This window comes from Xiphias gladius, chromosome 23 (genome assembly GCF_016859285.1).
Source record: "Xiphias gladius isolate SHS-SW01 ecotype Sanya breed wild chromosome 23, ASM1685928v1, whole genome shotgun sequence".
NCBI classification, from domain to species: Eukaryota; Metazoa; Chordata; class Actinopteri; order Istiophoriformes; family Xiphiidae; genus Xiphias; species Xiphias gladius.
In genome coordinates this window covers 14,973,272-14,996,076 of record NC_053422.1, presented here as the reverse complement: position 1 = coordinate 14,996,076, position 22,805 = coordinate 14,973,272, and the positions used below count along the sequence as shown (strand labels likewise).

At 43.1% G+C, this 22,805-nt stretch overlaps 4 protein-coding genes and 1 long non-coding RNA gene across 7 annotated transcripts; 1 reads left to right on the top strand and 4 right to left on the bottom strand.

Moving 5' to 3' along the window:
• Window positions 1-1,076: 1,076 nt before the first annotated feature.
• Window positions 1,077-3,459, bottom strand: crybb1l1 (crystallin, beta B1, like 1). The gene is made up of 7 exons (XM_040119793.1): window positions 3,428-3,459; window positions 2,465-2,583; window positions 2,129-2,226; window positions 1,885-2,003; window positions 1,663-1,795; window positions 1,401-1,543; window positions 1,077-1,265 (listed from the first exon to the last, which is right to left on the bottom strand). The coding sequence occupies exons 3-7, from the start codon at window positions 2,219-2,221 to the stop codon at window positions 1,094-1,096; spliced, it is 660 nt and encodes a 219-aa protein (XP_039975727.1). The 5' UTR covers window positions 2,222-2,226; window positions 2,465-2,583; window positions 3,428-3,459; the 3' UTR covers window positions 1,077-1,093.
• A 321-nt stretch (window positions 3,460-3,780) lies between these two features.
• On the top strand, window positions 3,781-6,651 carry cryba1l1 (crystallin, beta A1, like 1). Of its 2 annotated transcripts, XM_040119794.1 has the most exons (6): window positions 3,781-3,834; window positions 4,321-4,403; window positions 4,591-4,709; window positions 5,175-5,316; window positions 5,417-5,559; window positions 5,991-6,138. In XM_040119794.1, the coding sequence occupies exons 2-6, from the start codon at window positions 4,329-4,331 to the stop codon at window positions 6,136-6,138; spliced, it is 627 nt and encodes a 208-aa protein (XP_039975728.1). In that variant the 5' UTR covers window positions 3,781-3,834; window positions 4,321-4,328. The 2 variants fall into 2 exon arrangements, with proteins under 2 accessions (XP_039975728.1, XP_039975729.1); XM_040119795.1 differs by lacking the exon at window positions 3,781-3,834 and having other exon boundaries at window positions 4,329-4,403; window positions 5,991-6,651.
• A 918-nt stretch (window positions 6,652-7,569) lies between these two features.
• LOC120785396 lies at window positions 7,570-13,233 on the bottom strand. 2 transcript variants are annotated; one of them, XM_040120092.1, is made up of 4 exons: window positions 12,954-13,233; window positions 10,206-11,291; window positions 9,874-10,005; window positions 7,570-9,335 (listed from the first exon to the last, which is right to left on the bottom strand). In XM_040120092.1, the coding sequence occupies exons 1-4, from the start codon at window positions 13,167-13,169 to the stop codon at window positions 8,373-8,375; spliced, it is 2,397 nt and encodes a 798-aa protein (XP_039976026.1). In that variant the 5' UTR covers window positions 13,170-13,233; the 3' UTR covers window positions 7,570-8,372. The 2 variants fall into 2 exon arrangements, with proteins under 2 accessions (XP_039976026.1, XP_039976027.1); XM_040120093.1 differs by lacking the exon at window positions 9,874-10,005.
• LOC120785700 lies at window positions 13,172-15,926 on the bottom strand. The gene is made up of 4 exons (XM_040120576.1): window positions 15,704-15,926; window positions 14,490-14,610; window positions 13,297-14,266; window positions 13,172-13,184 (listed from the first exon to the last, which is right to left on the bottom strand). The coding sequence occupies exons 2-4, from the start codon at window positions 14,605-14,607 to the stop codon at window positions 13,172-13,174; spliced, it is 1,101 nt and encodes a 366-aa protein (XP_039976510.1). The 5' UTR covers window positions 14,608-14,610; window positions 15,704-15,926.
• Window positions 15,927-20,571: 4,645 nt separating this feature from the next.
• Window positions 20,572-21,522, bottom strand: LOC120785104. Its single transcript, XR_005706548.1, has 3 exons — window positions 20,955-21,522; window positions 20,792-20,876; window positions 20,572-20,663 (listed from the first exon to the last, which is right to left on the bottom strand). It is a non-coding gene; the product is annotated as an uncharacterized LOC120785104 (long non-coding RNA).
• Window positions 21,523-22,805: the final 1,283 nt, after the last annotated feature.

Genomic DNA, 22,805 nt, shown 5'->3' with positions numbered 1-22,805 from the left:
TCTCGGTGAATGGGCTCTCGTCTCATTTTTAATTCAAAATAGAACTAAGGCGGAATATCGACAGAAATTTCGGTGTGTCCTGTTGTTATCCTGCAAAGCATGTGTGACACAATCCACCAACTATGTCACATGATCAGCATCACAGGTCTGGAACTGCCCTGTTGGCCAACTTGCTCTTCTTCTATACACCAAAACCTTTTCTTTTTTTTTGTTAAACAAAACAATGTATGACAGAGATTTCTTTTTTTGTAGCTGACAATGCAAGCCTTTGAAAACCCCATTCAGCATGAGCATAACAGGATTGTTTTATTTGCCTTTGTTATAACAACCATAATTTCACAAAGAAAACTATGAATACACATGTCACACAAATAACATACTCGTTCACAATATTTCCTGAAAAGTTTGAAGTCAAGCATGAAATGATATTCGGTTAGCATCCAAAATACTGAGCTTCGGAATAACAGCACATTTTTATTCATCTTACCATTTTATTTTATCTGTTTGTCTCATTAACAATTTCATTCAGGGGATTTTTTTTCAGTAATAAGTAACAACGACGACATCTTTGAAATCAAGATTTTCCTTTTTATTGAAAACTTGGCCAGGATTCTGTACAGCAGAGATGGTGTGCAATGCACAGGGGCAAGAAGACGGGGGGCAGGGGGCTCAAGGGACTCAGTTTCCCATGGTGCATCAAACCCTGAGCCGAGAATCATGTGTGTAAAACAGCAAGAGGCGTTGTGTTCCCTCTTTGGTGTCTCAGAGGACTGTGGAGGGGAATGAAGTGAGGGACTAAAAAAAGGGAGAAAAGGGGGGAAAGCAAAGCTCAGCCCATAGGGGAGAAAGAGAAAAGTAGAGACAGAGAGGAATGGAGGATGGTCTGGTGATTTTGTTGGTCCAGCTGGTCCTTCCACTGAGGTGTTGTCTCTGATCAGGGGCAGATCTAGATCCTCACCCCTCCCCTCACTGCGTTAGATCATAGACCGTTTCAGGTACTGAGGCAAAGGCCTCAGACATCTCTCCCCCTTTCCCTCTTCCTCCGCCCCTCTCCCTCACTTCCGCTCTTTCTCTTTCTCTCCTTCCCTGAGCCTCACTTGCTGGCCATGGTGTAGCAGCCCTGTTGGTGCCACTGCATGTCACGGATACGCCTCACGGACTGGAACTGAGGATTGCGGGCGCCGTACTCGTTGAAGTGCTTGTATTCGCCCTTCTCCAGCAGGTACTGGCTGCCACGGTATCCAGGGAACTGGTACCCCACCCAGCTGGGGAAAAGGAGGAAAAGTGTCAGTATAGGATGGATTTTATGTCTTTTTCATGTCATTTGAGTCCTGTCTTTGAGCTCTCTGGCTGATATTTGAGCTGTAACCTCTGTATGGTTGTCAGCAACAGACACTCACGTTCCACAGCTGACAATGATGCTGCCCACTCTGTCAGTGAAGCCATAGGAGAACAGACTGGGAACATCATCGTCCATGATCTCCATCTTGCGACCCTTGAACTCTCCCACCTCATACAGGCAGATCTTGTGCTTCTCAGGGTCCTGGAAGAGAGCAAAACATGGAGAAACATGAGGTTAGAGAACAGTCTAAAACAAAAGAGGAAGAATAACATGCAAGAGAGGAGCGCAACAGATAGGAGATTTTTTTATTTTTATTTTACCATTTTGACTGGCCTGAAGGACAGCAGGTAGTCGTTCTTCTGGCAGTTGCTCCAGGAGTCCCAGCGAGGATACTCTCCCTTCTCCAGGATGTACATCTCACCACAGAAGTTCATCTGCTCAAAGCCCACGAAGCTACAGACGCCACGAGACGTTATGAAGTATCCATGCAAAGCTGTCTGTTTGAAATGTGGAAATACATACGTCTCCATTGGGATACTTACGGTCCGCTCTCAACGCGCAGGGAACGCACGCGCTCCATGCCCAACTCACACACATTCATGCACTCGTTGCTGATCTCGATCATCTGACCCTGGAAGTTCTCCTGGTCGTACAAGTACATCTGGAGGAGACAGTTGCACACAGACAAGTGAGTACAACACCAAACGGAATATAACCTAATGTGGCTTAGATATGAGCCCCTTTTATCTCTTCGCAAAGCAGAAGCCCCATGTGGGAGCCACCCACCTTGTAGGACATCAATCCCATGTCTGACTTCTTGCTCTGTGCAGCCTTCCCATCAGTCTGGGAAGAAGCCTTGGACTTATCTCCACTGGACATGATTACTGGGCGGTAAGAGAAGAAAAAGGACTGAGAGAGGGCTACATAAATATGACAAATCTGACCTGTTTTGACAAGTGTGAGGGCGTCAGGAAAATGAAAGGATGCAACAGAAAAAAAGGGAATGATTTGTAAAAATAGGATGAAGCGTATAGAGTAATCTGTATTATCCAGTCCAACCCTCCTGCTTTGTATCTCCACACACCTGCAGCTTTACAGCATGTGTGTGTGTGTGTGCCTTACCTGTCTGTGTGTGCGATGCCTGCGCCGAGCCTCACTCAGAGTGTGTGCGGCTCGGTGTGCGCCCCTCCCTTTTATACGCTGGCGCCCACAGGAGAGGGATTATGGGGAGAGAAACAAACCTGCTGAGGTCAGAGGCGAGAGACAAAAGAAACCCCACATCATCAGAGAGGGACGGGCAGAGGGGACGGGCAGAGACAGAGGAGGACTGACAGAAGCTGGAGAACGGACTGAAGTCCAATTACTAACAGAACTAATAAACGACAAGTTGATATTCCTGAAATCAACTTTTAAAAGTACATCATGTAACTTGAACCATAATAATGTGAATGTTATAATTCAGATTGCTTATTCTCCTGTCACCATACAAATCCACTTATTCCTAATATAAACCGGTGAGCTTAGACAGGCTTGACTGCATACAGTGACGTGAATTATTTAATTGTGGCTATTTGAATGTGTGGCTTCCAACCTCTGGCTTTCAGATTAAGGTGGCTAAAGTTGAATGTCATTTATTAGAAATGCTCCAAGCTACAACATGTCTCCAGATAATGTCAGAGAGTGACATTCCTGTTCCTGATACATACATCTGAATGAAATGCTTCACTACCTTAGGTCTGAGGTTGCAAAACTTTTCATCTGGATGACCCCAGTGTAGAGGCATAGGACCACAGACCCACATTTGCTTAAGGAAACAAAATCTAAGTTGATGCCATTTAGAGTTGGACAACTGTTTAAAAAGCGAAATCAGAGTTGTCCTTGGTCCCTGGACTCCTTTTTGAAAACCACTGGTCAAGCTAAACCATAGACTACATCTGTGAGCGCACAGGTGCAGGCTACCTGCACCCTTGAGGGTGCGCGCGCAAAAAATGTGTTTGGTGACAAAGAGTCCCCGTTATGTGAAGAGGAGGAAAACTTAGCCTTTAACTGTCCCTCTGACATTTCTATACATCCATCCAGACCCACCCAGTTATCTCCTTCCGTGTGCCCCCGCGGTGCCTCTGCGCTCCGCCGCTAATCCCCCACATTCTCCACCCCGATCCCCGGCCCTTTGTGCCTGGGCACGCGCCGGACTGCTGACACGCGGTCCGAACATACCGGAGCGCCTTTGTCTCCGAGCACCAGCAGCACTATGGGATCTGCTGAGCTGGCCGCTGGGGCAGGACAACAGCGGCCGGCGGGCGCGCCCCGCCGCCGCTGGTGCCAAACGGGCGGCGTGAGTGGTCCGAGTCCGGGCTCGTGGACGCGCACCAGCAGGCGCGATCCCCGACAGTCGATATAAAACTGAAGCGCCAGGTCGCCTCAAAGCTCTACGCGAGGCAGGCGGTAGGCGCGTACCACTCCAGAACTCTTCCAATAAAGTGCCAATCTAGGTAAGGCTCCATCTCTGCTTTCAACTCAGCTCAGGTCAGACAGACAGACAGACAGGCAGACAGACAGGTGCGCTCCAGGTGCTTCACACAGAAACTGGAAATCCAAAAGCACTTTCTGAAACACCTGTACACCACGGTAACGGCTACCAGACTTGATCAAACTCGTAATTTAACAGGTCTAAAATATTTCACTTATATTTGGTTTATTTGATTTTTTTCAGTTAAACGTTTAAAGAGTGAACTGTTTTGCCCAGACCCAACTTAGCTCTTCAGTTTAAGAGTTTTATGAATTCTTTTTAAAAAAAATACTGCATCTAAATATATACATAAAATAATCGAAGTGGCACTGTGTTGAACACCGTCGTGCTTCGGCCTAATTTAAAACAACGTGCCACACAGGCTATTGCGTTGTTGAATGATGCTCTAAAGGAAATCTCTCCTGCCTTCTCATGACCTCATTCTCGCTGTCCTCATGCGCCACCTCAGGAGTAAAGATGTACAGAACTACAAGGTCCCCAATGATGCAGCCTCTGGTCAACTCAGGAATGGGCGTGGCGCCTTTCTTCAAGGTAAACACACACACACACACACAAAAACACACTTGACTGTACGCACGTCAGCACAATCTCTGTGTCATCAAAATGCGATTTAAAAAGCGGATCAGATGGAGCTGGAAAGGTAAAGAGGTTATGTTGGCACCTTACTGCCGGTTAATCTCCCTGCTCCTCCCTCCCTCCCTCGCCTCTGTCTCCTCAGGTGACTGTGTTTGAGCAGGAGCATTTCCAGGGCAAGTCCCTGGAGTTCACCTCTGAGTGCAGCAACGTCCAGGAGTGCGGACTGGACAACATCCGCTCCATCAGGGTGGAGAGCGGAGCGTAAGTCTCTCCAACTTTGTCTCTGGCAACAAGTGTACTGAACTAAATCAAATACACTGATGGGGTGATTCAAGGACTTTTGTCTGTCATCCCCTTTTGTTTTCCCTTAGTGCATCAATCCCAAACACAAAAGAGTCATGTTGGATGCTTTGAGCACTGAGACTACTGAGATGGGGATTATGTAGAGGAAGCAGCATCTCAACATCGGAACGTTGTCCTTAACATTTTTGCACATTTGGTCTACTGTACCCGCATGTTTTTGTAATGTCGTTTTTAAGCCAGGTAGACAAAGCTATGCGTTAGTTTTCCAACTACTAGGAATCCCATTTTTGGAAACAAAACATCCTCAGATTCACCAAAAGAGTTCCAAGTTAGATTACAGAAAGGAACTTCTTCGAACTGATACACAACGTGACGTCTGTGGATGTGGATCATCATGTAAATAGCATTTGTCTCTCTTTGAAGCTGGGTGGGCTTCGAGCACCATGACTTCCAGGGGCAGCAGTTCATCCTTGAGAGAGGAGAGTACCCCCACTGGGATGCCTACAGCGGTTCGCTCTCCTACCACGTGGAGCGCCTCATGTCTCTGCGCCCCATCTACTGCGCTGTGAGTGCATCCTGACTTTTAGTGTTCGGGGGACAATCAACCATTATCTCGGGAATCCGAAAAAAAAACCAAAAACAAAATGTTTCTTTCTCCCATACAGTCCCACCAAAGCAGTCGCATGATCATCTTCGAGAAGGAAAACTTCATGGGCCGCAGTGTGGAGATCTGTGACGACTACCCCTCTCTGCAGGCCATGGGCTGGCTGATGCCTGAAGTTGGCTCTATGCACGTGCAGTGCGGCGCGTGAGTCACTATGAATTTCTCTGTGATGAGATTTGATGCTGTACCAGTACCAGAGGGATACGTATTTGCAAAACCTGAACAAATTTCTCTATAAATGTGCCTTGAACACCCATTTATAATCTCCCAACTAAATTAACTCGTGTATTTCTCCGAATGTTCTCTCCTATCCTCGTTTTAGTGTTTCCGTTGCTTCAATGACTCAAAATCCCCACATTGAACATCATGTAATTCAGCCTACACACTTTGTCTCAAATAAACATGTCTGTATACCACTATAATCCCTCATCAGCTTGTATTGTATGTAATAGGCATACCAGCTGAATGGTCTGAGCATGTACTAAATCCCCACTCTGTCACACTTATCACCGCAGCTCACGCAGCTCCTAAAATAGTCCCGCTAACCGTCGCTGCCTTCTCCATCCATCCCACAGCTTTGTGTGCTACCAGTACCCTGGCTACAGGGGCCAGCAGTACATCATGGAGTGTGAGAGACACAGTGGAGACTATCAGCACTGGAAGAACTGGGGCTCCCACTGTCAGACCCCCCAGATCCAGTCCATCAGGCGCATCCAGCACTGAGAGGAGGACAGGCTGAGACTGAGGCCACGGCCCACAGACAGCACCTGCCCTTGACACCCCCCACCCATAACCCCCTCCTCTTTCTTTCTTTCTTTTTCTCTTTGTTCCTTTCCTTCCTCTTGACTTGAGCCGCAACAGCCGCCCCAACCCGAGTCACCACCACCACCGATTTACAGCCGCTGCCAGAGTGCGATAAGAGACAATATCGCACTGTTAAAGCACAGGGAAACACATGCTCCACCCACACACACATGCCGACATAACTGACACTCACACAGTGTCTTTTTACTTGGTTTAGAGGTCCCTACGCACTCACACACTCAAACACACACCTGCGCTGCAGTCTCACCTGAGCTGGGCGATGAGTAGAGCATTTCCTCAGTGAGCTGGAACCAAACAGAGGGAAGAAGAACGACCACGAGAACCTCCCAAGCTCCACTCACTCTCCTCAGTGCAGCAGACTGTGCTGCGGTGCAGCTCAGATGTGTTTTGTTGTTGTGTGTAGGATGTTGATGCACAGGTTGATAACTAATAAACTCAGTTTCATTTCATGTATTCTGGTTTTTTGTTATTTATAAATTGGTGTTTGATGCCTCAGTGTGCATGGATGTTTGGGCAAATATAGGAAAACATAAATATATGAATTAAGTGGGCTGTCCACTTCCCTCCTCCTCTCTTTGCAGCAGTAAACAAACTCCTGCAGGCTTGAAACGTGCCTGTTGAGTTTGTAGTTTTTCTCTGCACAGAGAACAGTGGTTGTGGTTTCAGTTCATTTCAGCTGACGTGTTTTAATAGTGACAAGTTTTCACAATGGATTAGGAAGATTTCAAAATGTCTGTAGACGCTTGCAGGAGAGGAAATTCTACTGATGTTCTGATACTTTGTCCAAAAATGAAACCGTGTTGCTACTGGATTGTTTTGCAACTGATGTGAAGTCAAATGGCCCACTGATCTCTGTGAAGCATGAAACTACAAACAACTCCAAGGTTACGTGGCAGTTAGAACCACATTTGTGAGAAATGTGCTGCACATACAGAAAACACAAGCAAGTAGAGAAACACAAGTCCAATACAAGAAAGCAAAAATTCCTGGCGAGACTGAAATTGACATATGTTGCCCACTCATTAATGGTGTTCAAAAACGAGCAAAAAATGTGCATTTTATTTCTAACACACTAACTGAAATATTGATTTATACATGTTGCGTTGGTGTTTTAATAATATTAAGCTAAAACTGGTCAATAATGTTAACTGCATGCTTATGTATGGTAAGTATGGGGCGTCTTTTGTTTCAATCCCAAACGTGATGCGAGGGAGAAAAGTTAAAGATACACACATTGATGAGAAGCCTAATTTTCACCGATGTTGTATAGACCTGATACAATGCAAGGAAACAAGGAGAAGTCTTTATTGTAGAAATCAGAGGCCTAGATTCAAAAGTGCCACGGGGAGCATTGTCAAACATAACTTGACAGTAAAACAAAGAAGATAAGTTTTCCTGGCACATTTACAAACTGTGGCAGAACAAATGCTGACATTATCAATTATATTTACAACTAATACAGTTATAGTCGTACTAATAAAACACTCTTGATTCCTCCGACAGTAGATAAACCAGATTTTTTTTTTTAGTGAATCTGTTTCTAAACTGGTTAGTGTTGTTTACGACACTTGACAGTTAAAACAAACTTTTCTAAACATATCTGTGTAACGGTAACAAATTACTGAACCTAGCAGCAACAATCTTCTAACTCCTTACATCAAATCAATGGCTATATATGTACAAAGTATAAAAAATGAACAATCCCAGTCACCTTTGACAGTTTTTAAGTCTGTATACTCAACTCAAGAGCAGAAACTAAAAATGTGCACACAAACTATACAGTTCTTGTTTTGTTGTGATCAGTTTAGTATCTTTATGCACAATGGTGCAAATCTTTTTCTTTTTAATTTTTCAGCAAATTGATCTGTCTTTCAACCTGAACATTTAGCAGATTTTCAGCTTCTCTTCTCTAGGAAAAAAAAAAATCACTCTCGTGATTGTCAGATGAACACAACAAACATAGAATACACATAGGACATCGCTAGTAACTAACATTTATGTTGAAACTATGTTAGTCTTGATCTCTGTCGCTATTCATTTCGCTATCTGCCCCTTAAACTCACAGCTAAATGAAACAAATTCAGGAACATTTTCTGAGAAATGCAAGAGTGCTGGGTGGGACTTCACATATGCTAATGTAAGAGCACCTCAGTCTGACATTTTCTGTTAACAAGCTCACCTTTATTTATAGTAGCATTGATCACCGATGAAGTGTAGTCTTTCTTTTCTCCAACCACATCAACATCCTCATCTCCTTCCTGTTCCTCACCTTCTGAAGACTCTGTCCAGCTGATGACCACAGGATCAGGGACGGGGCTGGAGCCACCAATCACATCAATGTCCTCCTCTTCCCAACTTCCTGTCGAGTCCACACTGGCCCCTTTTTCTGAGTGTGAAGGAGGTGAAACAAAATGTAACAGAGATGGTGCTGTTCTGCTCTGGAAGCGGTCTTCCTCCCGGTAGTCATCTGTATGTTTCTCCAGGTCCTTTCTTCCGTCGGTGTCTCCATCCACATCAATTATCTCATCCCCGCTGCCCTGCATTTCTTCATCCATCAAACTTTCCTCTGTTTCCTCGAGTATGATTTCGTTACGCAGTGTTTTTTCTTCTCGTTCCTCTCTTTGCAAACGGTCTCCTTCACTGGTCAGCGAAAGAGTCTCTACATCGATCTCGTCCTCTGTCTCTGTGGTAGCTTGTTCAGAGACAAAGTCTGCAGATTCAGAGCTGGGTATGCATGTTTCAGACGTCGGCTGTGCCATTTGCCCAAAGCAAACCCTTTTGGCCACAGTGGCTTCATCGCTTGTCTCCTCCCGTGACTCTGCTCCCCTCTTCTTTCCCCTCCCTGTAGGTCCCTCTGCCTCTTCCTGTGGCTGGACAGTCAATCCTTTCTCATGTCCCTCTTGATTTTTCTCTAGTTGTTCATTCGTGCCACAGGGCTCCACATGTTGCAGCTGAGTTGGTGGAGGTGTAGTCCCACCATTAGATAAACTGAGAAGCTGTCTATTTTTCTTGGTCCTGCCTCGCCTGGAACCCGGTTGGCCTGCTGATGGGGATCGTTTGTCTACAAGTGGCTCCTCAAGAGAGAGCAAACTATCCTGTAAAACAAATTCACTTAATTAAATTATACAGACAAATGCAAAAACAACAGCAAAAATGGAACCAGCTATCGGAACCCATCCCTAGTTGAAGCTGATGGGAATGTCATTAGTTAAACAAGTATTTGGCCATAAAACATCATACAAAGTACTGGACAAAGTAAAGTTTTGACCTGATGATGGTGCTACATGAAAAGTTGAAGGATTGAAAAAATGATTATTATTCATTGTCTGGGAATAATGAATGTCTGTACAAAGTTCTCTGCTAATCCATCTTGTAGATGTTGAGTATTTTTCAGGATAAGTGAACACTTGGGCCTGCTGGAGATGCTGGAGGAAATGGCAGGGAGACCACGAAAGTCATTAGGATACATCAGCTTGGGACCATGAATGTCTCCATAAAATTTCATGATAATTAATCCAACAGTTGCTGAGGTGCCTCGCTGCTTGAGTGTCTAAAAAATGGTGGCTCTTTCTTTAAATCTGAATCGCAGATGTTTGGAAAATACATTTTGACCAAAAAAAGGTCAATGCTCACCATATTTGCTTCCCTAAACCTACTCCTGATTGGGTAGATCTTTGTGCCCCCCCCCACTGGCTGATTCTCTTCAGAGAAGCTGCCACAAGGGTATTTCACTGATGATGAACTGGTCTTTATTTTTGCAGTGCTCTGAAAAATATATAAGCACAGACAAACCATTTGATACATTTTCTTTCCCATTGTTAGACAATGGGAAAGTTTCACCCCTATGGGCAGTTTCACCCTCATATCAACATCAGTTATCAGACTTGTCTTAAACAACAGTTTTTTGGTTTTTGGGGGACCGTGGACATCAACAATAGTGGAGAGTCCTTAGAAAACTTTGTCACCTTGACTTCCAGACTTTGACAGTTGTGTCCCTGCAGTGTAACTCTGACTGGCAGTGGGCCACTCCTCTCCAGTTTCACCACAGGCATCTGCTGGAGCTGTTTATCCTCTCGGTCACTTGTTGACACTGGATTCCTCACCCTCACCCTCTTTTTCTCTAATGAGGACAGATATTTTTTTTTTCTTCTCTTGTTTGGTTGTTTGGCTGGTGCTTCGACTCTTCCCGGTGTTCCCTCAGCATGTTTTGGTGGAACGGCACTGTGTGGCTGTGAACGGCTTGGCAGTGTTTCAGCTTTATCAATCAATCGCAATTCAGTTGTTTGAGAGTCTATGACTGGATGGAATATGCGTGTATTCTGTAGATGAGGAGAATGAGCGGTTATGATCTGGGTCTTGGTTTTTCTGTATTTGCTCTGGACTGTGTAAGGCTTTCTAGCCTCTGCGGAGCTGTCACCAACCATATCTTCCTCTTCCCTGGCACTAAAGCTGTCAATGTGTTGCTCAAATGACTGGAGGAAGCGGTCCAGCATCTTGTTCAGCTCTCCCTCTCCCTGCTGCTGCAGATTGGGTATCTCATGATTTGCAGAAGTGGAACCACTGGCTCCTCTTGCTACAGCAACAACCTGCGTAGACCGATGAAAACCTGGACCTGCTTCCAGGAGGCCAGTGGTACAGCTTTTTTGTTTGTTTTGGGCCAAATTATTCCCAGAGGAGGCACAGGTACAACTGCTGCTACTGGGTGGCAGAGGAGGCTGACAATGTGGAGCACCACTGTTGCTGTTGTTGTTGTTGTTTGGTAAAATGTCGAGTCCCATCATCACTTCCTCCAGAAGACGATCAATGTGCTCGGGCTGGTCCTCGTGGGGTGGAGGTGCCGAATTAGGAAGGGAGGTGGTGTGGAGGAGGGACGATGCTGGAGGCATGTAGGAGGCTGCAGATGACAGCAGGACGGGAGACGGAGAAGGCTGTAGGATGGGACCGGAGTCCAATAAGGTATGAATGTTGTAGAATTGCATGGGAGTGGAAGAAAAGGAAACCGATGTTGATTTGGCCGTCGCCCTGTGAGCCCTGCTAACCGGGAGACTTTCCTATATCCGAGGAGAAAAAGTGTATTAATTATAATACAATACAAAATGTAGAATGTTCAAGGCATTAAAATGTGTATTAAGTTATAATACAGTGACTTATACACTGAGTTTGTAATCTAAGTCAATTCACAAATCACTGAGCAGAGATGTTATCCTCTTTAAGCCAAATGACTGGTCAGAAATTTACTGCTGAAACTTAATTAACCAATCACAAGGCTGGACCCAATATCTCGTCCAAGCTATGGACTGGGTGCAGAGGCACAGACTTCTCAAAATGGCACTTAATAGATCAGACAGTCATTTTACTACAAGTTAAAGCCACAAATACATGATGCGAATGTTGTTTTATCTTAGCTAATACTATCCCCTCATTATGTTCTACTCTAGGGGTTTGACAGATATTAACTAAACTGAAAACTAAAGGTAACAACTTTAACCATTTTTGTTAACAGTCATGGATACAATATTAGTTGTAACTTTGCAGCAACAATTATGGAGGGAAAAAAGAGTTTGGATGTTTCAAGTCATTTTCAATTTACATGGTGACTGTTAAATCTGGCATACTGTTATAGAGTTGAAGTGATTAGTCCATTAATTAATTAATTAGTCATTCTTCAGACAATTAATGAGCAACTATTTTGAATAATTGTTTAAGTCATTTATTAAGCAAAAATGCCAAATATTCTCAAGTTCCAGCTCCTCAAATGTGATGATTTGCTGCTTTTGTTTGTCGTCTGTGATAGTAAACTGAATTATTTTGGGTTTTGGACTGTTGGTCAAACAAAACAAAACGTATGAAGACGTAAGCTTTAGGAAATTTCATTATTTATGGTTTTATAGACAAAACAATAAACAAATCAATTTAAAAAATAAAAGGCAGATTATTAGATTATGACTATAACCCTCTAACTACTTTATCTGTTCTATTATAAGATACTTAATATGTAATGAATTATATAAGAAGGCCATAAAATGTGACGATTTATCAGAAACTAATGCCCACTTGGCAGGCAAAATTGTCCTTATCCAGATGCACTGGAAGGGACGTTAATGAAACAAGGTCGCACATTCCAAGACGCAGTCTGTTTGTGGGCTCACATGTTAAAATATAATCTATGTTTTGTTTCAGGTCAATCACTTTCTATATTCATCCGCCCAAAACAAAAATAAGCCTGTTTGGCTTGTTAAAAATTAGCAAGAGAAAGAAATTCTAATAAAGAAAATCTTAACAGTAAATGTAACTGCAGGCCATCAAACCCGTGTCACAAAGAAATCTCAGAAGTCAGAATTGATGAGGTCAGAAACTTCTTATAGACAGATAGTTCAGGCAGTTCTAGAAAACCAAGTTTTTATTTTTTACATACTTTCTTATAGTTGTATTAATTATATTTACTTGTTATGTTTACTTTGTGAAAAAAGAAAAATTGCATGTGGTTTTCTTTGACATTTATCAGATAAAGTACCAACGTTTCAACCAGTAACACCATTACAGATTCTCTAACTATCACATCTCTGGACTGTGACACCTTAAATCCTGTTTCAAAATAAAATACCTTATTTCAAGTTGTAAAATGTTGTCAAAATGGTGTTTCATTGTGGGAACAGCCCTGTGATCTTCCTCAGTTTTTTGTTGATATTACAAACAGAAGACAGCACCCTCACCTGTTTAAACTGATGCATCGTCCTCCTCCTTCCATGCTGTGTGTTACCTCCTCCTCCTCCCTTGCTGTGTGGCAGCATGTCTCCACTCTGACTGAACTCCCACACTGTGCCGCGCCTTCTTCTCCTCCAACAGCTCTTGGCCGGCTTCAGAAGCTCTCTTGTCTTCAGGTACAACTTCCTGCCTGCAGCTCCTCCGCCCTGACCCGTCCTGGACATCGTCACCCCCCACCTCTGCAGGAACAGCTGCTGCAGACTGCTCAGCCCCACCTCCTGCACATCCACTGTCTGCATTAACCCTCCTCTCCCCCTCCCTCCTGTTCTTGCTCGAGGTCTCCTGGCTTGCCTGTTGCCCGTCCCGGCTCTCCTGGCACCTCCTGCCCCTGCCCTCCGCCTCCGCCCTGCTCGCCCCCTGCGGGAGCCCCCCTCTTTGTCCAGATTCAGGAAGTAGGTAATGAATCCCGGGATGTTGCCTTGGAACTGCTCGAACTGCTGTTCCGTACATTCTTCCCTCTCCATGACATCTCTGGCTGCTCCTTGAGGGCCAGTCGACCAGCTCTGAAGGTCAGCAGCACACAAGGTCGTTTGGGAGGGAAAAGGCAGGTGAGGTGGGGGGACGGAGGTGTGCGGCCGTGCCGCAACAGCAACAGATGTGTGTCCAGCTGCTGTGGAGGCTTGCATAGAGGCTGCAGGATCAGAGGGAGGTTGAGGTGTTTGGTTTTCCTCTGGTGGGTAGATGAGGGATATGGGGATGTGAGGGGGAACAAGATGGGAGTCCATCTGTGCTAAACCCTGGAGAGCAGCCATATCAGTGGTCTCAAAAGAGGCTTCTGAGTGAGTAGCGGGAGCTGTTTTTACCTGCAGCTCCTCTGTCTGTGTCCAGACATCTTTTTCATCATCTGACAGTGTCTCCTTCCACAGAAAAGTGCTCCCATCCCTCACCTCTCTCCTCCACTTGCCCCGCCTCCTCTCATTCTCCTTAAGCATCAGTGGCTCTGTCTGAACTCCCACCTCCATGCGCTGGCCTCCTCCTTCCCCACTTCTGGTTTTACGATCTCTTTTCGTGACCTCCACCAGCCCATGGATGCCCAGCTTGGCTGCAGCAGAAATAGCCTCTTGCTTCTCCTTCTCGCCCTCGCCTGCCATCTCTCCAGAGTACAGCAGTCTGACCATGTGGAGCAAGGTGCAGGAGCTGAGAGGCTGAAACTCCAGGAGACGACTCTGTCCTACAGGGGGCGCCGGCATGGAGGACAGAGCAGAAGATACACGGGGGCTGATAGCTGAGAGAATACAACTGTGTGCCGGCACTGAAACACCTGGAGGAGAGGACAGATGTCAGTAATGATAATGGCTTCCCCATCTACATGAAACTAGAATATGATATATTAGGATGTGAAAATGTGTAGATTTTACATCCTGACTATGTTCAAACCCACTACAGAGAGTATTGACAACAAGAACACAAACAGCAAAACAACACACTCTGAAGTCAACAATGAAATGTGTGTCATTTAGTCGTTTTTGTGAGTTTTTTCATACCTTCTGCCCTGAGCAGAGTGTCACAGAACTGGCTGCGCTGTTGCTGTCTCTGCAGCTCAGACAGGAGGAGGGCTTCGAACCCTGGTTTTTGGTAGCACCACATGGATGCTGGAAACATCCACTTCAGAGAGGGAGAGATAGAGGGTGAAAAGTGACAAGATAAACCTGCTGAAATCTACGTGGCCAGAAGAAGCCTAAAAATGTCTAAGATAAATTCAAGTGTAACGAGAAAGACAATTTTTCAGCCAGAAAAACCAAAACAAACATGTTTGTAGTAGTGGCCACACATGCACCCCTTAAAAATACATGACCGTAGATCTTTCATTAATTGATGTTGAGCATCGAGTCAGTCTGGGATTACATGAAGAGATGCTTGGAGCAACCTACCTGCCAAGTACATTGGAAAACTGTGTACGAATGAACCCAGGAGAAATCGTGCTGTTTTAAAGGCAAAGCGTGGTCACACCAAATATCGATTTGATTTAGGATTTTTCTCTTTACTACATATATGAAGTTTGTATGATGTTAACTGATAAATAAAAACTATTAATGGTATTATTTTTGAAAGCATCGTCATTTTACTTTTAGTGCCTAAAACTTTTATTCTGAAATGGTTCATTATGCATAATGAGTACTTTAAGTATATTTTCAAAATAACACTTTAATAATTTTACTTGAAAAAAATTGGAATGCAGGAATTTTACTTTTAAGAGTATTTCTACACTGTGGAGTTACTACTTTTACTTTAGTAAAAGATCTGAGTACTTCTTCCACCACTGCAAATCACTACAACTACTGTTCTGTTTCCCTCCGTATTGTTTTATTTATTTTATTTATTTTTTATTTTTTTTAAACAACCAAACTTATACGTTTTTTACTGGATAAAATCAGCAACAAAACGATTCCTGAGCTGGGACAAAAGTTTTAAAAAAACCGTTGTCCTTTGCCAAAGACCCGTGCTATCAAAGCCGCCCTGCAGGTTAGCATCCCTGCTGACAACTAGCGGCCAGCTAACGGTGCACGGGGCAGCCACGACGCCCAGAGTACGGAGGTGTAACCTGGTCATGACAGACCACACGCTGGTTAACATGTCATAAACATCTCGGTATCTACTCTAACTAAACTTCTGGGCACAAGCCGGGCGGTCTAAACTACTTTCTCCCGGCCGAACTGTAACAAACGCGGGCAGGCTGACAGACACCAGCTTCACTCACCGTCTGCGAGTCTCAAAAGCTTTCTATAAATCCGCTCCCACGGCCAGGAAATTACATTAATTGGACTTTAATACATATATGTTTTCCTAGTCAAGTTAATAGACAGTGTATTGTTTTGTGTTTTTGTCGGCTTTTCTGTCCATTCTGGTGGAGTTCACCCGCGGGTCGGCGCGGTCATCGGCGGCAACGTTATACTGTAGTTGGCTTCGCAGCCGCCAGGGGGCAGAAGTGCCACCACACGGCAGACTGACAAGGATGACACGACCGAGAATGAAAACGAGAAAAATCCACTCGTGTAACTTCGTTCTTCGTCTAAATAGGACTCAAGAAACTCGCTAGGCTTTTTTTTAATGAAAGTTATAATTTTTTTGTCTTGTTTATTAATTTGGATTCCCATTAGCTGTTACTAATGTGAAAGCTATTCTTGCTGGGGTCCATAGGGGAACATTCTTGGCATTATTATAAATTACATAAATTAGATGCGAATGAAAAAAAAAGATTAAATTTACACGCATGTAGGCGTGAACATACATAAGTACATATACTTACGTATGGAACAGTAAAAAAAATAAAACAAAGTGCAGTACAAGGTTGTTATTATAATCAGCAGTGCAGAAGTATACACCCTATAATTAATTTCCACAACTACCCAGTCTCCAACAACAGAATAGAACAATACACTTCTCATTATAGTCTTAAGTCTATTTATGACACATTACAACCTTCTATTGAAAATCAATTCTCTTCAGAGATCTTTCTAATAAACAATGGTGAATTATTTCACTAAATGGCTGCCCTGTACAGAACAGTTTTTATAACAACATTAGTTCCAGGTTGAAGAATCCCCAGAAGTTAACAGCAGCTTAAATTTCTTCAACCTTCTCTCTAAATGGACGGTTCAGGACCAGACGAGCCGCTCGATTCTCAACCATCTGACGCTTCTGAGAATCTTTCTTAGCTGTTTTGTCGAGACTGCTTTAAGAGAGGTGTTGATTCAACCTTATGGTCATTTTGGAGGCTGCAGTTTGTGGCGGTATTGTAATTGTATTGCATTATACTTGAAGGTTTTTCTACAAAATATTATATACCGAAAACTACAGCCTCCGAAATGACAATTAAGTTAGACTATCACCTCTTTAAAGTTTATTTCATTTAAACCGAACATTATAACCCTAATGAAGGTAGGATTACAGAGCTACACTACATAAGTTTAGCTGGGTGGACTTAGAGTGAGACTGTGTAACTTTTGTGAAACGAAATAACACATTCTTATTATTAAAAATGAAAACTTTAATTCTAAAGCAACAAAAACTCCCTAGCTTAGTTTAGTATACTCAGAGTTGTTGCTGCTACAGCTTCACTTGGTCTGTATGACCGGTCACTCATTGTGGCTATTAGCTACTGCTAACAAAGGTTTATATTTCTGTGTAACTGAGATTAGTTAGTTGGTCCGGTGACTTCTCTATTTATGCTACACTACATTTTAATAGTTGTTGTCATAATGCCACAATTGCATACATTAGCTGCTGTGCAGCAAAAGTTACACACATAAACATTCTTCAGTTGAAATGTGGTTTACTGATCACTTAATTACTAAGAAACAATTCGGTAAGATTTTCTTTTTTCTTTCTGTTGTAATTGCACACTTCTGTGGAAGAAAGCAAGACGTCACAGAAAAAATAGAAAATGATAAAATCCTGAGATTGTATTTTTTTTTTCATGGTTATATTTGTTTCTGAGGTGAAGTGTGGGCAAACACTACAAATGGCACATTACTATGTCTGAGACACTCTCCACACTGAGACACAATAAATGATAGTCCCGTGTTAATTGTTACCAACCAACCCTCGCACAGTCTTGTTGAAATCTTACTTGGCATAAACCTTTTAATTACTGACCTTGGATTCCCTGCCTCTGAGTAATATGAATAAAAAATTTAACAAGATCTTATTTTTACCTACCTCTACATACAGCTACCAGTCTGCCTGTCAACCCCTTGCCACATCCACATAAGATAATAGTGATCGCAATAATGGGCACATGTGATGCAAGGATATCAAAGCATCTCTATAAGCTTGTGCAAGACTGTGCCGGTAGGGAAAACCCAAGGTGAAGGGAGCAAAGGAAATAAGACATCTTAGCCAGTTTTCCAATATGTTATGTGCCTGTATTTGCGGGAGACGAAGAATGGTTTCTACAAGTACATCTAAATCAACTGTATCTTGATAGTTCGGTCCAGGTGTTTGGACGAGATTTTTACTTAGTGAGAAGTAACTCTGCCACTGTGATCTGCAAACAGAGTCCACTTTCATTGTGGACTTAATATATCTGCTGCAGGTCCATTTCAAAACCTGATGGTTTAGTTTGACATGATTATGTGAACTGAAGTGGAGGCAAAGGGCGTATCTGATGATTTCATGATAGTCAGTCTGCCGCTTTAACGGGACTATGATGATACCGACCTGATTAAGTGGATCGGCCACGGTGTGACTACCCACATTATATACACTTTCTTCGTCAGTGTCATTATAAAATTTCATGTTTCCATCGTCAGTAACATCCATTCAGTCATAGCGGGCCACTGACTCGGTTTCTAGTGCCACAGCAATCTCTGGCTCTGTGTTATCTTGTGTAAAAATAATTCCAGTAATTTCTGTGCAGTGAGGTTTACAGTTTTTTGAATTTGGGAAGAGGAGAGCACTGGTATCAGATCGAATACTTGCCATCGGCAAGCTGAGGTATCGGTGTCAGGAGAGAAAAAGTTGGATTGTTGCATCCCTACTATTAAACTGTACATGCGCTGTCAGGGGAAAATACAGGATAAGAGTTTTTAAAGAGGGAGCAGTCATGTAGCCATAAATGTTCTGGTACTTGCCATTAAGTTTTATGGGGATACAATTTCATAATTATTTGTATATTGTTTGGTTTTTTTTGCACTTTGTGTCCTGTGCTGTTATGTATGTATTTTCTTGTTGAGTTTTGTGTGCTTTAACGGTCCATCTCGGGACTGGAATGGCAAATTAGCTAGGGTTATAAATGCTGTGGTATGTGGCATTGGTTCATGTTGTATACTTATATAGAAATACAGGCAAAACATATGATATCCATGGCGCTTTACTATGAATGTCAGATAGCCACATTTTCTAATTAAAACATTGTAGCGATTTATCTATGTTTTACCACTTAAGATGTCATTTACTTTGGTGCGAATGATTCACAAAAAGAAAACTACTTGGATAAATGTGTCCTTAAAAAAAAAAAGCACTATTGAGACAAAAAGATTCAAAAGTTAAATCATTATGGAAAATGTTGTCATATAAGGTGGGCCCCCGTCTTATATGTTGCAACCATAACTAGTCCTAGGGCCTGATAATTAGACCGGTAAGGCACATATACACAGCCCAAATAAAACCAAAAGAAAATACATTACATTTACAATTATGGTCAGTTATCAGTCTGTGCTCTTGTAATAGCACTGAGAACTGGAGGAATCCTACAGGAGTTCGTGTTGCTCATATCCACAGAGAGTAGAAGAGGTCAGTTCCTCAAGTTTTTGTGATCAACCACCTCCCGTAGTATCATTGTCTCTGTGCATGTCGACCAGGACTTGCTGAAAGGACAGAGAGGGAACCGGACTGAAAACCTTGGTAGGTGTTGGAGAGTCCTGATGGTCGGGAGTGGGCCGGGGCCAGCGCTCATTGAACTTGGAAAAGAAAAGTGGGTCTTTGAAGGGCCCCCCGTAGACTATCGCCTGCACCAGGTAGACAAGGGCCACCACCATGGAGCTGATGAGGAAGAAAGGGATGAAGGGCCTCAGCTGGTGCCAGGCAACCCTGAACCCGTAGCCCAGGCCACTGAGCCCATCCTGGTTCCCTATGTGGGAGGTGTGGCGGGAGGAGTCCGGGACCGGAGTGTGATCGGGGGAATCTTCATCTGACTTTGAAGAGGACGGACTACGGACACCGAGTGAATCCATGAGTTATAAGGCCAAAAAAAAGCCTTTTTGCTCTAAAAATGATCCGTTTCTACTCACTCTCCTCCACAAATCAGCTACAGCGATCATAAGGAAGGAAACAGGCCATACCTTATCTCCAAGTCGTGTGGTTTCCCTACCTTATCATGCATGGTAACCCAGTGGTGTCCCTAATGTGGACTCCTAAATTCCTCACAACAATCATTCCTCTCTGTGCTATATATTCCTTTGTTTTTATCCTCCCAGCAATTTCCCCCCAGATCTCAAATGCTGGAGTTAAAAGTCGCTGCTTCTATTTGAGCTTTAGAGAGAGATATAGAGCAAACGAAGAACAGCGGGGGAGCCTTAAATAGATATGACACCAAATGACAGGACGCAGGGAGGGAGGGAGGAGAAATCTGCTGCCTTTGGTCGTCTCAAGTTTATGGAGGGGTGTGTGAGTGTGTGTGTGTGTGTGTGTGTGTGGGAGTACCAGCTTCACAGGTTACAAACACTACACACACTCAGTGACTAACACAGACATGCACACACACCTGTCACTGAGATATACGTTTGTAGCAGCCAGAAGACCAAACCATTTATGTTTCTCTGAAGTTTATTACAGCTCTAATAATACTGCACTGTGGCTGCTAAATGCCAAACAGTTCTTATATTGTGGCAGGTGCAGCTATATGACTTTTATTAACTTACATACATTTGACATTTGTCATCTTACCAGGGCTGTAGCACATGTTTTAGATATATTGAGGTCATGTGTCCAATTTTAGTTTTTTCTCTCAACTGATCAAAGGGGGTGTAATTCCCACTCATTATTCTTGTTGATTCAGGTTGATTTTCTCACTCTCTGAATGTTGCTCTCTCACTGTCCAGACACCGGTGTCCAGATGAGAGGAGATCTGCGTTGATAAAAATGTCGATACGCGCATCTGAGTTTAACAACACTGCCAGCTTTGCCTAAGTGGTGGAGGTTGCTGAGGAGCGTGCCGCCTGAAAAAAAGGAATAATAGCAGACACTTCTCCGGGCACACAAAAGTAGCCCACTCCCAACAGAATTTGTGCTGTGAAAATAATAACAATTTAATCAACATTTGTATTTACAGTTAACATTTACATACATGAAACGTCGAAGGTAAAGCAGCTGAGCACAGTGTCCATTGTGGTAAGGATGGAGCCAAAACCGTATCAGAAAGTATTAGGTATCTATAATAGAGAAACTAAAAATTAATTAGTGTATATTTTTTTCCCAACATGAAGATCTCATTGCAGTTTCAAAACCACCTCCACGCTGTAAGGAATAATGATTCTGGTGGAGAAATACTTCTTCGTGCTGGATGGATGCAGCTGGAACTGGATAACGTACTCCAAGATGGCGCCCAGTCCTTTGAATGAAGATTGCTCGGGGGGGGGGGGCGCGCTGCAAGAGCGGAGAATGCCTCTGAAATATTTACATGAATCATGGTCACAGTAAAAACATAAGCAACGAAATGGCCTTTAAGTTACAATTATAAACCCATTGCGCTCCCTGAACTGTCAGTCAGTTGACAACGCGAACCGCTGCGTGCTGAAAGTGGGCGATGATGCGACACGTCCGATCCGGAATGGTGCCTCACTCAGCCCAAGTCCGGGAGGTTGACACTGACTAACCGATGGCAAATGCTGGACTGGATCCGCCGGAGGGACGCCTCAGTTATTGTTAGCTCAGATCATTTCAAGGTCCAAGCCTTCAGGTGCGCAAGGACGAAAACGGAGAGGGGGGGGCGCACAGTATGTGTAGCAATAAAGCTAATGCTATATAACGATCCCACGAGACCTGCTAAACTCAGATACCGGGACATGAATCTGTCCCGGAATCTGAGGTATTCAGACCCTTTGCTGACAATACAGCAATGTAAAAATACTCCATTACAAGTAAAAGTCCTGCATGAAAAAACCTACTTAAGTAAAAGTACATACGTATCAGCAGCAAAATGTAGTTAAAAGTAGTAGTAAAAGTAAAAGTAGTGGTTTGGTCCCTCTGACTGACATATCACTGTGTCTGACATCATTAGATGATTAACACTGAAGTTTTAGTTTGGGTAGCAGCATGTTACGGTTGTAGCTGCCTGAGGTGGAGCTAGTTTTAACTGCTTTATATACAGTTTTATATACAGGGACACCAGATACATCTCAGGGGTCGTGAGAGGAAAGAAGAAAAAAAAATTTGTCTGATACACAAATCTGTTTTCAGTTTTTGGACTTTTTCTCTAATCCCTTGTTTTTGGCGAGATATTGGATCAATTGAACATTTATTGAAATTAAACCACGTGAGACGTTTAGAGGGAAAAATCGCTATTTGATGGAGCTGTTAACAACTCATAGCCATAAGAAATGTGACCCCGATTACACGCTGCTCTTTGGGAGAAGTCAGAAACCAAAAAGGTAGGAAACCACTGGTTTAATCTTCAGCGTGTGGTATTTTAAAAGTTTGTTATATCATCAATTGTGTAAAATCTTCATCTTACAAGTAACAGGTAACGAAAGCGGTCAAATAAACAGAGGTAACCTATTCAGATCATTGACTTAAGCAAAAGTACCACACTGAAAATTTTCCACTACAAGTAAAAGTCCTGCATTCAGAACCTTACAGAAGTAAAAGTGTGTAAGTATTATCAGCAAAATGTAGTTAAAATATCAAAACTAAAAGTACTCATGAAGCAGAGAGATGGTCCGTGTCAGTGTTTTACTATTATAGGTGTTTTTGGATTAATAGTACTGCTTCATTAATGTGTGTGTTGCTTTCCTCTGCTGTAGACGTTTAAGGTTGAGCTAATTTTAACTACTTTATATACGGTTACAGGAATGCATCATATTCTATAAGATCATCATATGTTTGTAGCATCTCTGTCCAGTAAGAACCACATTTCTATTAGTTTTTTTTAATTGAAAATTTTGATATATTTTGTTTGTAGAAAAAAGTCTCAAGCCATATTTATACTCTTCAGAATAAGGTATCTGATTGGCACTGATATGTGTAACCAGCCCTAGCTCATTTACTTTTTGTTGGCTTAAAAGTAGTTAGATTTAAGTATGTTGAGTATATGTAACCATACTGAAATCAACTTGTAAAAACCTTCTAGGTGTATATTTTAT